This window comes from Drosophila innubila (assembly GCF_004354385.1).
Source record: "Drosophila innubila isolate TH190305 chromosome 2R unlocalized genomic scaffold, UK_Dinn_1.0 1_C_2R, whole genome shotgun sequence".
Taxonomy (NCBI): Eukaryota; Metazoa; Arthropoda; class Insecta; order Diptera; family Drosophilidae; genus Drosophila; species Drosophila innubila.
The window spans coordinates 22039435-22050707 of NW_022995374.1; the positions used below are offsets into that span (position 1 = coordinate 22039435).

Below are 11273 nucleotides of genomic sequence, written 5' to 3' on the forward strand. Positions count from 1 at the left end.
ACGAAAATGTTGTTACGAGTATATAGGTTTTTACATATATTTTTCTACCTTACATTGTACAAATTTATGTGTGTGTGTTTGTGTATGTGTATGTGTGTGTGTGTGTGTGTGTGTGTGTGCAGAGAAGCGTAGAGCAATGCGCTCGACGGCAGCCACTGTGCAGTTGCTTTTCGGTTGCCGGCAGCGACAATTGCTGCATGTGTTGTTGTAGTTAATTTTGGCAAAAAAAAGGAAGCCAAAAACAGCGCCTCTAATTAGCAACGTTACGCTAAGGAACAGCATCGCAAAACGCAATCTGTTGAAATTACTTTATTTTAATTTTAGCTTAGAGAATAGAAACAAGCTGAAGCCCGCGATCGAGAGTCAACCGGTTGTGTTTGCGTGTGTGTGATTCATGCGGACGTAGAGCAAGTGAGCAAGTGAAAGAAGGCAACGAGGAAGCGGAGAGCGGCGAGCGGGGAGAGAGAGAGAGAGATATACAGATACAGATACAGATACAACGACAGCGAGGCGGAGACAGAGACAGAGTCAGAGCCGACAGTTGGGTCCGAGCTACGCTCAGTCGACAATACAAACCTGAACCTGAAAGATCAAATCGCGGGGTCTGCAGCGCGTCGAGTGGCAGTGAACTTGGAAGTACTGCGAGTGATACCAGAGGGGCATAGTTACTGGAAAGTAGTGCCCATATTACTATACGATACCAATTTATGCGCCTGTTGCACACAAATTAAATTGAAAGTAAACGATTTATTTTATATTCGTATTTCACATTATTGATTGTGCTGTCAATTGTGGAAAATTGTTTGAAAGCAAACGCGGAAACGTCAGTTTATTTTAGCAAATATCGCATAACAAATTCAAATACAATTTGTGTAAATCATAAATAAACAATAACGTGTGTGCCGAGATAAAAATACAATTTTATTACACTTCACAAAAATGTTAAAGGTCAGAGGAGATATGAAAGGCAAAACAATGCTGTTACTTATAACAGGTAAGAACTTTGAATAATATATATCTAAACAAGAGTAAATATATATTATAGGTATATAGGTAGAGCCTTCTACCAAATAATTTTCAATTAAAAGTTATATAACTACATGTGAACTTCATTGTTTCCTCAGAGTTGATAATTAATAATATAATGTGATTAATGTTTGTACTTGACTTGAATTATTCACATAGATGCACATAGATAAGATGCCTGGGAAATTTCCGTGGCATTTATCATTACTTAGAGGTTGAAAGGCCATCTCATCTGAAAAGCATTATTATATTCTGAATCGAGAAATATCACAAAGTAATAATATAAACTGCGTAATTGGAATACATTTCAATGAAATGCGCAGGTACAAAGTCAGCCTGTCAACATATAAATAAAATATCACTACCTAATCCATTAAGAAGTCATTAACTTTTGGGCAAGACCATTATCAGTGATAATTTATTAGTTAACCAATATCGTTATTTTGTGACGAAATTTGAGTTATGAATGAATTGATAAGAAATTTCGACTAGTACTCGACAATAATAAATAGTTATTCTTAACTATTTTATGGCTCATTATGTGTATAGCACCTGAACAGGCCCCATTTGCAAAATGGCACATGTCAAGTGTCTATAATATCCAAATGTTGATACAGCTTATCAACAGAGTCATAAACAAGCTAATGATGTCTATATGAATGTTTTCAGATAAAGAAAGAGACATGTGATCTTAAGAAACAACGCGAATAACTTTGTCAAATCAGTTGACAAGTCCTCAGTTTCAATCTAGCAAGCTTAATTTAATTAAAAGATCGACATTGGAAGAGACTCAATGTAATGTCTGAAAATCAGTTCACAGTTTCGATCTGCTAATGGGCCAAGTGTTTATGCTAATATTTCAAAAATTTTGCTTTAAATGTCAACAAGGCATTGGACTCGAGTCTTAATCAGCACAGCAATGGGAATTACGGGTACAATTGCCCAGGGTACTTAAGCGAACGGCACACTTACTTATATCATAATCATATCAAGTATACGGCACGTGACCGGCTGTTTTGTTTGTTAATTTCATATTGAATGATTTTGTGAGTTTGAATAGCGTCCACTGACCTTAGACCATTAAACGTGTGCAACTGTTGCCTTTATAATGAGCACACATAGATAATCCTTATGTGGCAACAATTTGCACAGTTGCAACATTAACAAAAAGAATAATAAGTAAATAGGTTTTTAAGTGGCAGCGTTGACTTAAGCACGTAATTGCCATTAGTCGCTAATAGGAATTTAATTGTTCAGCTTGGGTTTTCCTTCTTTTTTTTTTTAAATTATTTCTTATATTCTGACTCTGTCATGGAGCTCTGGGTTCGCTTTTTGCCTTATCAGCTTGCATTTGCATTCTATAATTAGCCATTTGCTCGGTTTTATGAGCTTATGATATGACAGATTGTTTTTCTGCTTGTGGAAAGAGCTTAATGCTCATCGATCTTGAGTTTCTTATAAGTAGAACTAGTATTCTCCGAGTTGTTTACATATCTAAATGATATTTATTTAGATTAAAGAAGATATGAACTGACAGTTGACTCTTTATCGTATTAAGCAAATAAATTTTTTAAAGTTAAAGCTGCTTAACTAAGAGATACCCTACACTATTGTTGTATTTATATATTTTCTCAAAAAATTGATTGCTAGGAGCCTCAGAAATTGTTAAATTCTCAACTTTTTGCCTTATTATACATATATTAGTCACTACAGATTACCCTGTTCAACTTGTAACTCAGTTTTTCCCATTGTTTATAGCAAAATTTATGCCTATGCTTATATGAGTATGTCAACTGAGTCAAGATTCTACACATGCTGTTAACACTTAAGTTTACTTGACACACTTGCACATCGAGATCGTCAACGGGGCGTATGAAATCTTATATCTTAGCTGAAGGCCAAGCAGAATGATTTAAACCTATTATGACTAGTTTTAGTTTAATATGAGAGCTCGGACAGGTGTTGCATTCAGAACCTAGGACAACAATTACTTAATATGCCACATTTGCAGCAATGGCGTTGTGAAATTGATAAGAGCAAACATACATAAAAAATAAACCGCGAAATTATCAAACATCAAAGTAATTGACTGTCTGAGTGCCGTGCGCCACACAGCTGCGTCTATAAAGATAAAGGAGTATCTGACACGTCGTACAACTAATATTTATGTAGCCTGACATCAGTGCTGCCGGTTTACTTAAAAAAAAAACCCACAAAATTTTTGTTAAAACAAATTATATTATTACAAAAAATTCAAACAAGCTTGTTTAATACATTTATACATTTTATATCATGTTTTCCATGTGCATTTAAGGGGTTTTAAAAGATTATTTGAGTCTTCTTAATCTTACTGGGCATTTAATAACTACAATACCAGAATATTCTGATAGTTCATTCAAAAAGAAAGGTTCTAAAAGGAGATTATGTTATAAAGTAAATTTATAAAGTCAATTTATTTATTTAAAAAACCCACTTTAACAAACACTTAGTGGGTAAACTTAATTGTTAGTCAGATATAACAAAAAAAACTCTTAATCTAGTCGCGAAACCACCAAAAGAGCAACACTGCATAACACACACATTTTGTGCCCCGATTGGTAAATGGTGAAATTTTATTAACAATTCTTCGAATATTCCAGCTGAAATTACAAAAACAAAAGCACAAGAATGACAATCACAATCCTTTTGCTTTTGTTTTCAATTAGTTTATGATATTTTGGTTGATGAGAATGGGGGTACTTAAGATCTTAGCTATTTTTACGACTTTTGAGTACCTGCTCGATTAGGTAGTTCTTAGCAGGTGCTAAATTTAGCGGCAACAGACGAGCCGACGCCATTTCTTATCGGTGAAATTCACTTGAGTATTCCACTTGGTCTTGGATACTCATTATTTATGTTTATTATCGTACATTAAATTGGTTAATTATTTATTTATTTTTTACGCTTTATTATGATCAATTTGGCAAGCGAATATCAAAGTAGCCCAACCCAGCAATTATATATTTAGAAATGAAGAATATTTATTTATTTTATCAGTCGTCAAGTGTTTGGGCTTTGTAATTTGCACACGCCCAGGAAATGGGAAAGTAAGCCTACATATGAGTACGTATGTGAATATTATTCATAGTATCTCACATATGTATTTGTATTGACCAAATATTTGATAGCTTATCTTTGCGATCACATACGTATTAAAAAATCAGCATTTTGTTGTGATTTCTTGTTATTTTGTTGTTGCTTTCTTGTTTTATCATTGTGTCAGTATTGTTTTATTTTATAACATTTTGTGTTTAATTATTTTCGTCATTTCAGTATTCAATGCGTACGCGACCGTGGCAGACGGACAATCCTATCTGCTTACCTTGGAGAACGTTCTTACACGACAATTGCAATATAATCTAACGTCTGTTAACGGTACATCGGAACCAGATCTGTTTGGCGAACAATTGGATAATAATACCCGAATATTTGTCTACAAAAATAGTAAGTAGACCCTCCATGATTCTAATCAACAGAGTAAATAATTTCGGAAAGAGTCAGCGCTAAAAGTATTGCTATTATCAAGTTCGAGCTTATACTGAAAGATGACAATCATAAGTGTGAAACTTTTCCGTTAGTACTCTATTTAACCATCTATTAAAAACATTGTTAACTCATATGTTATTCATCAATATTTATCGCTAGAAATGATTGAAAGCTGCCCTTAAGTATATGTCCATATCAGAAGTTTGAATCTGAAGTTCAATTGATAAATTGCAGTCATAAGTTACAACTCGTAAGCAAATTAACTGAAACAGGTTATAATCAAAGTGATTAGTTTAGTTGCGGGCCCGTTCTATGACAAGTGGACGTTTTGTGATGACGCGTTTCGAGTAAATTCAACTTTTGCGTCATAAAAAAGCCATGACACATGGCACAGTTTCCACTTGGATACAGTCGTCGTTGTGATAGGATCAATATTTTAGGGAATAACATGACGAAATTATTACCATTAAAAAATTGGGGATAGTGCAACAACTCAAATTCCATAATAGGAAACATTTCAAGCATTGGGAATTTCTAAAATTAAATCTGCACAATGCATTTCATATAATAATACTTTCAATTTAATTTTCTTAGATTTTAATTAATTTATTTACTGTCAGGCTATTTATACATTTTAATTGAAAAAAAAATTAAAATACTAATATGTTATGAGTACATTCAGAAAAATTCAAAAGCTGGCAGGGATGGCATATTTTTCTAAGTGTACTTAATTGAAAATTATATGAAACTTATCAGAATAATTACTTATATTTATTTTTATATTAATATATACACTGGTTAAGCGAATTCCCCAGAGGGGAAAAATGTTTTATCTCTTTATTTAGAACTAATATATATATATATCTAGAAAATTTCCCAGCTAAGGGACTTTTAATTTAAAAATTCATCGTGTATGAATCTTCCATAATAAAAAGTGTTTATATTTTATTCATTTCAGCAGTCGTCGAGTCGAGCAACGAGTTGTCGCAAACGGCAATGGATGTGATCACCATAGTTTGGTATGTGGCAACGTTTTTGGCATTGGCTGCCTTCTTTATGCTGATGGCCTGTTCGGATAGACGTTGTCGCAGTCGGCCAACCAGTGCCACGCCCACTGAGCAACAGCGTGCACCGCCCACGCCGTCACCATCGTACAGCGAATTCGCGCCGCCCAGCTATGATACGGTTATCAAGATGCAGCATGCGGCCAAGACGAGCATCTTTGTGATTCCCTTCAACAATGAGAATAAGACAAATGATGATTCAAACACATCGCCAGTCTCCGCCGATCCCGCCAGTGTATATACAATTGATGAGCGGCAAAAGACGAACAAGTGAATTTGGCCAAAATGATTTCGCCAGTTGATCTATAAAAACTACTCTGTGATAATTGCTGTGCGTGCACTTGGTGCCAATCAAAATGTCGTCGTTTTTACCAAAACGAAACGTTCTTCGGCTATTTTGTTGTACAGTGAAAAAAAGTATTTTTAAAATGTATTGTAGCAATCATAATTATTAAGTTATATGCCATATGTTTAATTGATATGTCAAAACGCATTTGAAATGCTTTAAAAGACTGATGGATTAAATATGATTACATATTTTGTAATAGTCAATTTAATTTTTTTCTGCCTTTTCAATTGCAAGTATTGTCAAGTGAATATAGCAATAAAATTAATCAAATATGTATTTTACACTCAAAATGCTCATTCATCTTTGGTTTTCTTTGGGTACAGCATTTGAAACCTGTGCAAATTAATTAAAGATTTCATAAGAACGTGATGAATCATTGTAGCTTTTAAATCCACCGCTTAGCAATGAAGTCGATTAAGCAGTGTACATGTGCAAGCAGTACAAAAATAAATATCTGGCAACACTGCCGACGGAATGTGAAACAGCTAAACTAATCTAGACACAAACCAGAATAAAAATATCACAATCTGAAAAGAGCTAAATAAATTTTTTTTAGCAATGTTTTGGCAAAAAATGATTAATTTAATAAAAAATATTAATTCGAAAATAGATCAAATAAAGGTGCATTCTTTTTTATAAATTCTGGAATTTTGTTGTGCCACAGGGGGAGAAGTAATTTATTTGAATTTAATTTAAGCAGTTCAACATTTTTAACAGAAATTCTGCCAAAATTAAAAAAATTTAAACTATTTTTATTTTAAAAATTGGGAAACCAGCAAAGTGCAGTAATAATTAGTTTTTGATCACTGGTAGAATACAGTATAATACAGTCACGGGTGGGGTAAATTTTGCAATATGATTTTACAATTAAATACTTATCATGACATTGTCAAACTTAAAGAGATTTTTATGAACAATTTATTTTTGGTCATTGATGCTGCATTTCAATTATTTTGATAATAAAATATCTTTACAATTCTCTCGGTCGTTATGTGGAAAAAGATTTAGCGTCACATTTTAATCAAAAGTAACATTTCTAAATATTATATACCAACTAAAAAAAAATTGATCCAATTTACTTGTTTTGATACAATTGAACTATTAAGTGTCAACCATGACACAGAAATGAAAAACAGTACAATACATTATGTAGAACAACTCAAGCTTATGAACAGATGTCATGAACAGGTGTTCGAGTTGAATTAAGCAACTGTCTTCCCCTAATTTCATTATTCTCTTAATGATAAAGTAATATTCATATAATCAATATAAACTGTAGTTCTCTTTTTACTCAACGAACGTGTTCCTCATAAAAATTACCTACGTGTTACCAGTTAGGGGAATTTTTATTGAAATCTCATATTGTGTATCCCCTAACTCAGCTCAAGGTCCTTCTTCCATGATAAGATCTAGTAAATATTATAATATATATATCTATATAAATAGCATCATATAATATAGGGTATCTACATTGTCTTTACTCATTGTTTGCTTATGTTTTTTTTCCTCTTTGATCTGAAATGTTTGTTCTTATGATCATTTCATGCAATTGATAACTCAGCATGTGACTGAGGGGAAACATCTGTTTAATAAACAGTATTATCACATGACGTAGTATAATTGATCTTTCTTTTCTTCATCTTTTTTTCGATTTTGGATTTATTTTTTTTCGCACATTTTGTTAAAATTAAATTGTTTTTCCAAAAACAAAAACCCCACAGCCGAACACAAACACGGGCCACAAATAAAATCCATAGGAGCTGATAATAAATTCAGATTGTTTCTTTTGTAACACATATATACACGTATGTGTATGCATAAATACAGTTAGGGAGAGCAAACCAGATCATTTGCTTTAAATGCAGTTAAATCACGTTACGCCTCGATAAATGCGGTTAATCGTGAAGACCAATTGTCTTACTTCTTGATTATTATATGAACTGGCTCCAGTGATGGTTCTTCTTATACCCTGTACGCATAAGACTCTTTAATAGGTGCAATAAAATTGTAACATGCAGAGAAGAAAACATATCTTTTGATCTGAAGTGTAAATTGATTGTCGACTTGCTAGAAGTCTTAATAAAACAAATCGAACAGGCAATACTCGAGATCCCGACCATAGAATACCTGTAACTTTTTTTTAATTGTTTTTAAATTACTTTATAAATAATTCTATCTTATAAAAATTACTGCATACTTTTGGGTGCTTGTAATGCCATTGTTTTTTTTTTAACTTTTGTTAGCTGTTATTACCGATTTATTACCATTAAGTGTGATAATAGATATCGTCAATTACCATAAAATACGTATTATCTGTTAATATCTATATCTTATGATCTCTTAGATCTAGGGGCTCACACAGATGGACAGACGGAAATGGCTATGTCGTCTCGGCTGTTGATGCTGATCAAGAATATATATACTTTATAGGGTTGGAGATGCCTTCTCACCCTGTTACATACATTATAACGAACACAATATACCTTTTTACTTATTTTTTAAATAACGGGTATAAACAATTTTGAAGCTGATAAGGACAATTCCAAGAAAAGTTCCAAAAAATTTATTTTCTTGAAAATGAATTTTTTTTTTGTGAAATTCCTTTCCATTAACGTATTTAGCAATTTCTTGGAAATGCCCATTTACTACATATATTCTGTTTGGGTGCAGGGTAACTGGTAGTCGAGCATTGCCAACTCTTGTTGCTGTTGCTATTCAATAAACAAAAAAGCACATAAATACTACTTGAATCTAAGTATTTGATGGCCCATTCATTAAGTTATTGGCGTGCTTTTCAGAGCGCGTGAGCAGCGTGCGCGTGAATACATCGGATGAATTACGAGCATGGCTTCTCAAATGTTGTGGGAGGGAGGGGGGTATCACTATCAGTGGAGGAGGGGGAAGGAGTTGAGGGTATGGCTCAATTGGTGTTGCTATTGCCGGCTCTGATCTTTTATGCGCCGCTTGTCGTTGTCCATTGTCCATCGTTGGTTTTTCCTGGGTGTGTAAATGCGCCAATATTATTAATGGCTCTCACGCTCTTCAATTGAACTGAGCGCCCGCATTCAAAGCTATCAATCCCCCCCTCTATATATGTCTCACTCTCCTTCTCTCTCTCTCTCACTTGCTGTCTCTTCTGCTCTGCTGCTGCGTCGAATTGTCTATATTGTCTTGCTGTCTGACTCTCTGGGCTGACTGCCTCTGCCTCATTTGCCGATCGTTCGTCGAGTTGTGCAAAACAACGTCGTTGCCGTTTCATGGTTTCTATTCGAATCAATTTTTGTTGAAAAGCATCTGGAACGTAATTAGTCTTGCTCAGTGTTATACAAACCGTGCTATCGTGTGGATTACTATTTATACGCCCAGTGTCCAGTGTCTAGTGACAAGTGACTATACAATATTTAATAGAAGAAGTTTATAGACACAAAATATCTAACAATATGTCATATAAAAGCAACTTTATTGGCCTATGTTTGGTGTCAGCTTTAATGCTGCAATTTGTCTGTGCGAATATCGAGACAAACGATGTGAATGACAATAATGATGAATATTATAGTAAGTGATCCTTGTTGCTAATATCCTGACATACAACTAAATACCCTGTACCTTACAGTGCTGCAGGGCGTGCGTGTGTATCCAAATGATCGCCAGTGTAGTTTGGTCGGAGGTCTTTGCGTACAAACCAGTGATTGCACAGAGCCCACAAGCAACAAGAATCTCTGTCCCAGCAGCACACATCTGGGTGTGGAATGCTGCTATGAGTGTAAGTATTTAATTGAACATTTGCAACATGATGATCGTGCATCGATTCTAAAAGCTAAACAATACAATCCTATACAGTAAAACCTAAATATGTAGCGCAATCCCAAACCTAATCCTAATATCGCGAACACTTTTGAAATTGATTCCTATATTAATAATGAATGATTGGTATTATTATTATTGTGCTCATCTATTGTTTTCGTTTTTGATTTTGTTTTCATCCAACTAACAACGTCTTCAACTCCGTCTTCGTCTCACACACACGCACACGCACACTCACACACACTCCCTCTCTCTGTCTACCCCAATCTCCGTCTCTCTCCCGCGCTCCGTCTGACACCTGTAATGCGTTGCGGTTCCAGTGCCGGTGAGACCAGCGCCTTGTTCCCAACACATGGGAGCCTGCATGGATCGATGCCACCAGAGGCTGATTAGACCTGGTACCGACTGCGAGAATGGACAAGTCTGCTGTGTTTTGATCTAGACTACGTACATATATGTAAAATACTCTAATAAATCTTTTTTTATACACTATAATATATTACGAAATCGATAAAAGATGAAAAAAAGAAAGAAAGAAACCAAAAACACAACAATCAAATAACAAATAACCAATGAGAACATATGTCAACTGTAGACAATACACACACGCTCATTTTAATATTTATTTAACTTTATAGTACTTTTACTTATATATTGTACAAGTAATTTTTGTATGAAATATTTCGACTGCTGTAATAAAACGCTCTGTAAATATTTTGAACTGATTTACTTTAAATATTGTCTGTCGTCTCTCACATGACCAACGATCAATATGTATAAACATCCCACTGTGATTATGTAAGTACTATTATTATTTTTCTGATCCACTGCTGAATCATAACAACGAAGCAATAGAGCCACAAAGGTTGCCCACCAGGTCAGTCAGGCACACGTTATCAGTGTTGAGTTCTCTGGAAATGATATAGCGTCAAATCACTCTCCCCCAATCCCTCTCTCTTTCTCTCTCTATTTCGCTGATCATGAACATGAAGATGACAACGATGATGATGATGTTTGTCTTTGCGAGTGTCACGTGTATACATTAACGTACAGTTGTGTGGCCAGAGTTCTACTTTCAATCTTTGAATTAATCTCAGCTTGCTCCTATAATCGTATGCATATATATTTATGAACCCTATTATAAGCACTGCAGAGTGTATCTCTCCGCTTTAGGTTTCAATGTCAAGTTCAGCATTGGTTCAAGCTGACAAGACTTTTTCCACTTGGCATCCAGTAGATTCCATTGCTTGAAACATTTTTCAAGTATTTTGGAAATTATATATATGCACATTTTCTATGTTTCTTTTTTAGAAAATATAAATAAACGTCCTTGCCGAGCATTCGCATTCGAAAGATTTATCAAACATCAACGGCACGAACTTGCTGTATGTGTATCTCATAGATACATAATACGTTTGTGCGCGTTTGTTTTTATTTATGCTTTGTTTTTATTTATTCTTTTCTTATTATTATTATAGTTGTGCACGATTTCACAGCTAGTGTTT

The 11273-nt window shown here is 34.3% G+C and overlaps 2 protein-coding genes across 4 annotated transcripts; both read left to right on the forward strand.

Annotated features, from left to right (window-relative positions):
- Positions 1–513: 513 nt before the first annotated feature.
- LOC117785395 lies at positions 514–6256 on the forward strand. 2 transcript variants are annotated; one of them, XM_034623370.1, is made up of 3 exons: positions 514–994; positions 4339–4509; positions 5513–6256. In XM_034623370.1, exons 1-3 carry the CDS (start codon positions 940–942, stop codon positions 5887–5889), a joined length of 603 nt encoding a protein of 200 aa, XP_034479261.1. In that variant the 5' UTR covers positions 514–939; the 3' UTR covers positions 5890–6256. The 2 variants fall into 2 exon arrangements, with proteins under 2 accessions (XP_034479261.1, XP_034479260.1); XM_034623369.1 differs by having other exon boundaries at positions 519–994; positions 5510–6256.
- Positions 6257–9183: 2927 nt separating this feature from the next.
- On the forward strand, positions 9184–10489 carry LOC117785009 (U-scoloptoxin(19)-Sm1a). Of its 2 annotated transcripts, none has more exons than XM_034622881.1 (3): positions 9184–9519; positions 9578–9727; positions 9805–10489. In XM_034622881.1, the coding sequence occupies exons 1-3, from the start codon at positions 9405–9407 to the stop codon at positions 9837–9839; spliced, it is 300 nt and encodes a 99-aa protein (XP_034478772.1). In that variant the 5' UTR covers positions 9184–9404; the 3' UTR covers positions 9840–10489. The 2 variants fall into 2 exon arrangements, with proteins under 2 accessions (XP_034478772.1, XP_034478771.1); XM_034622880.1 differs by having other exon boundaries at positions 9208–9519; positions 10089–10489.
- Positions 10490–11273: the final 784 nt, after the last annotated feature.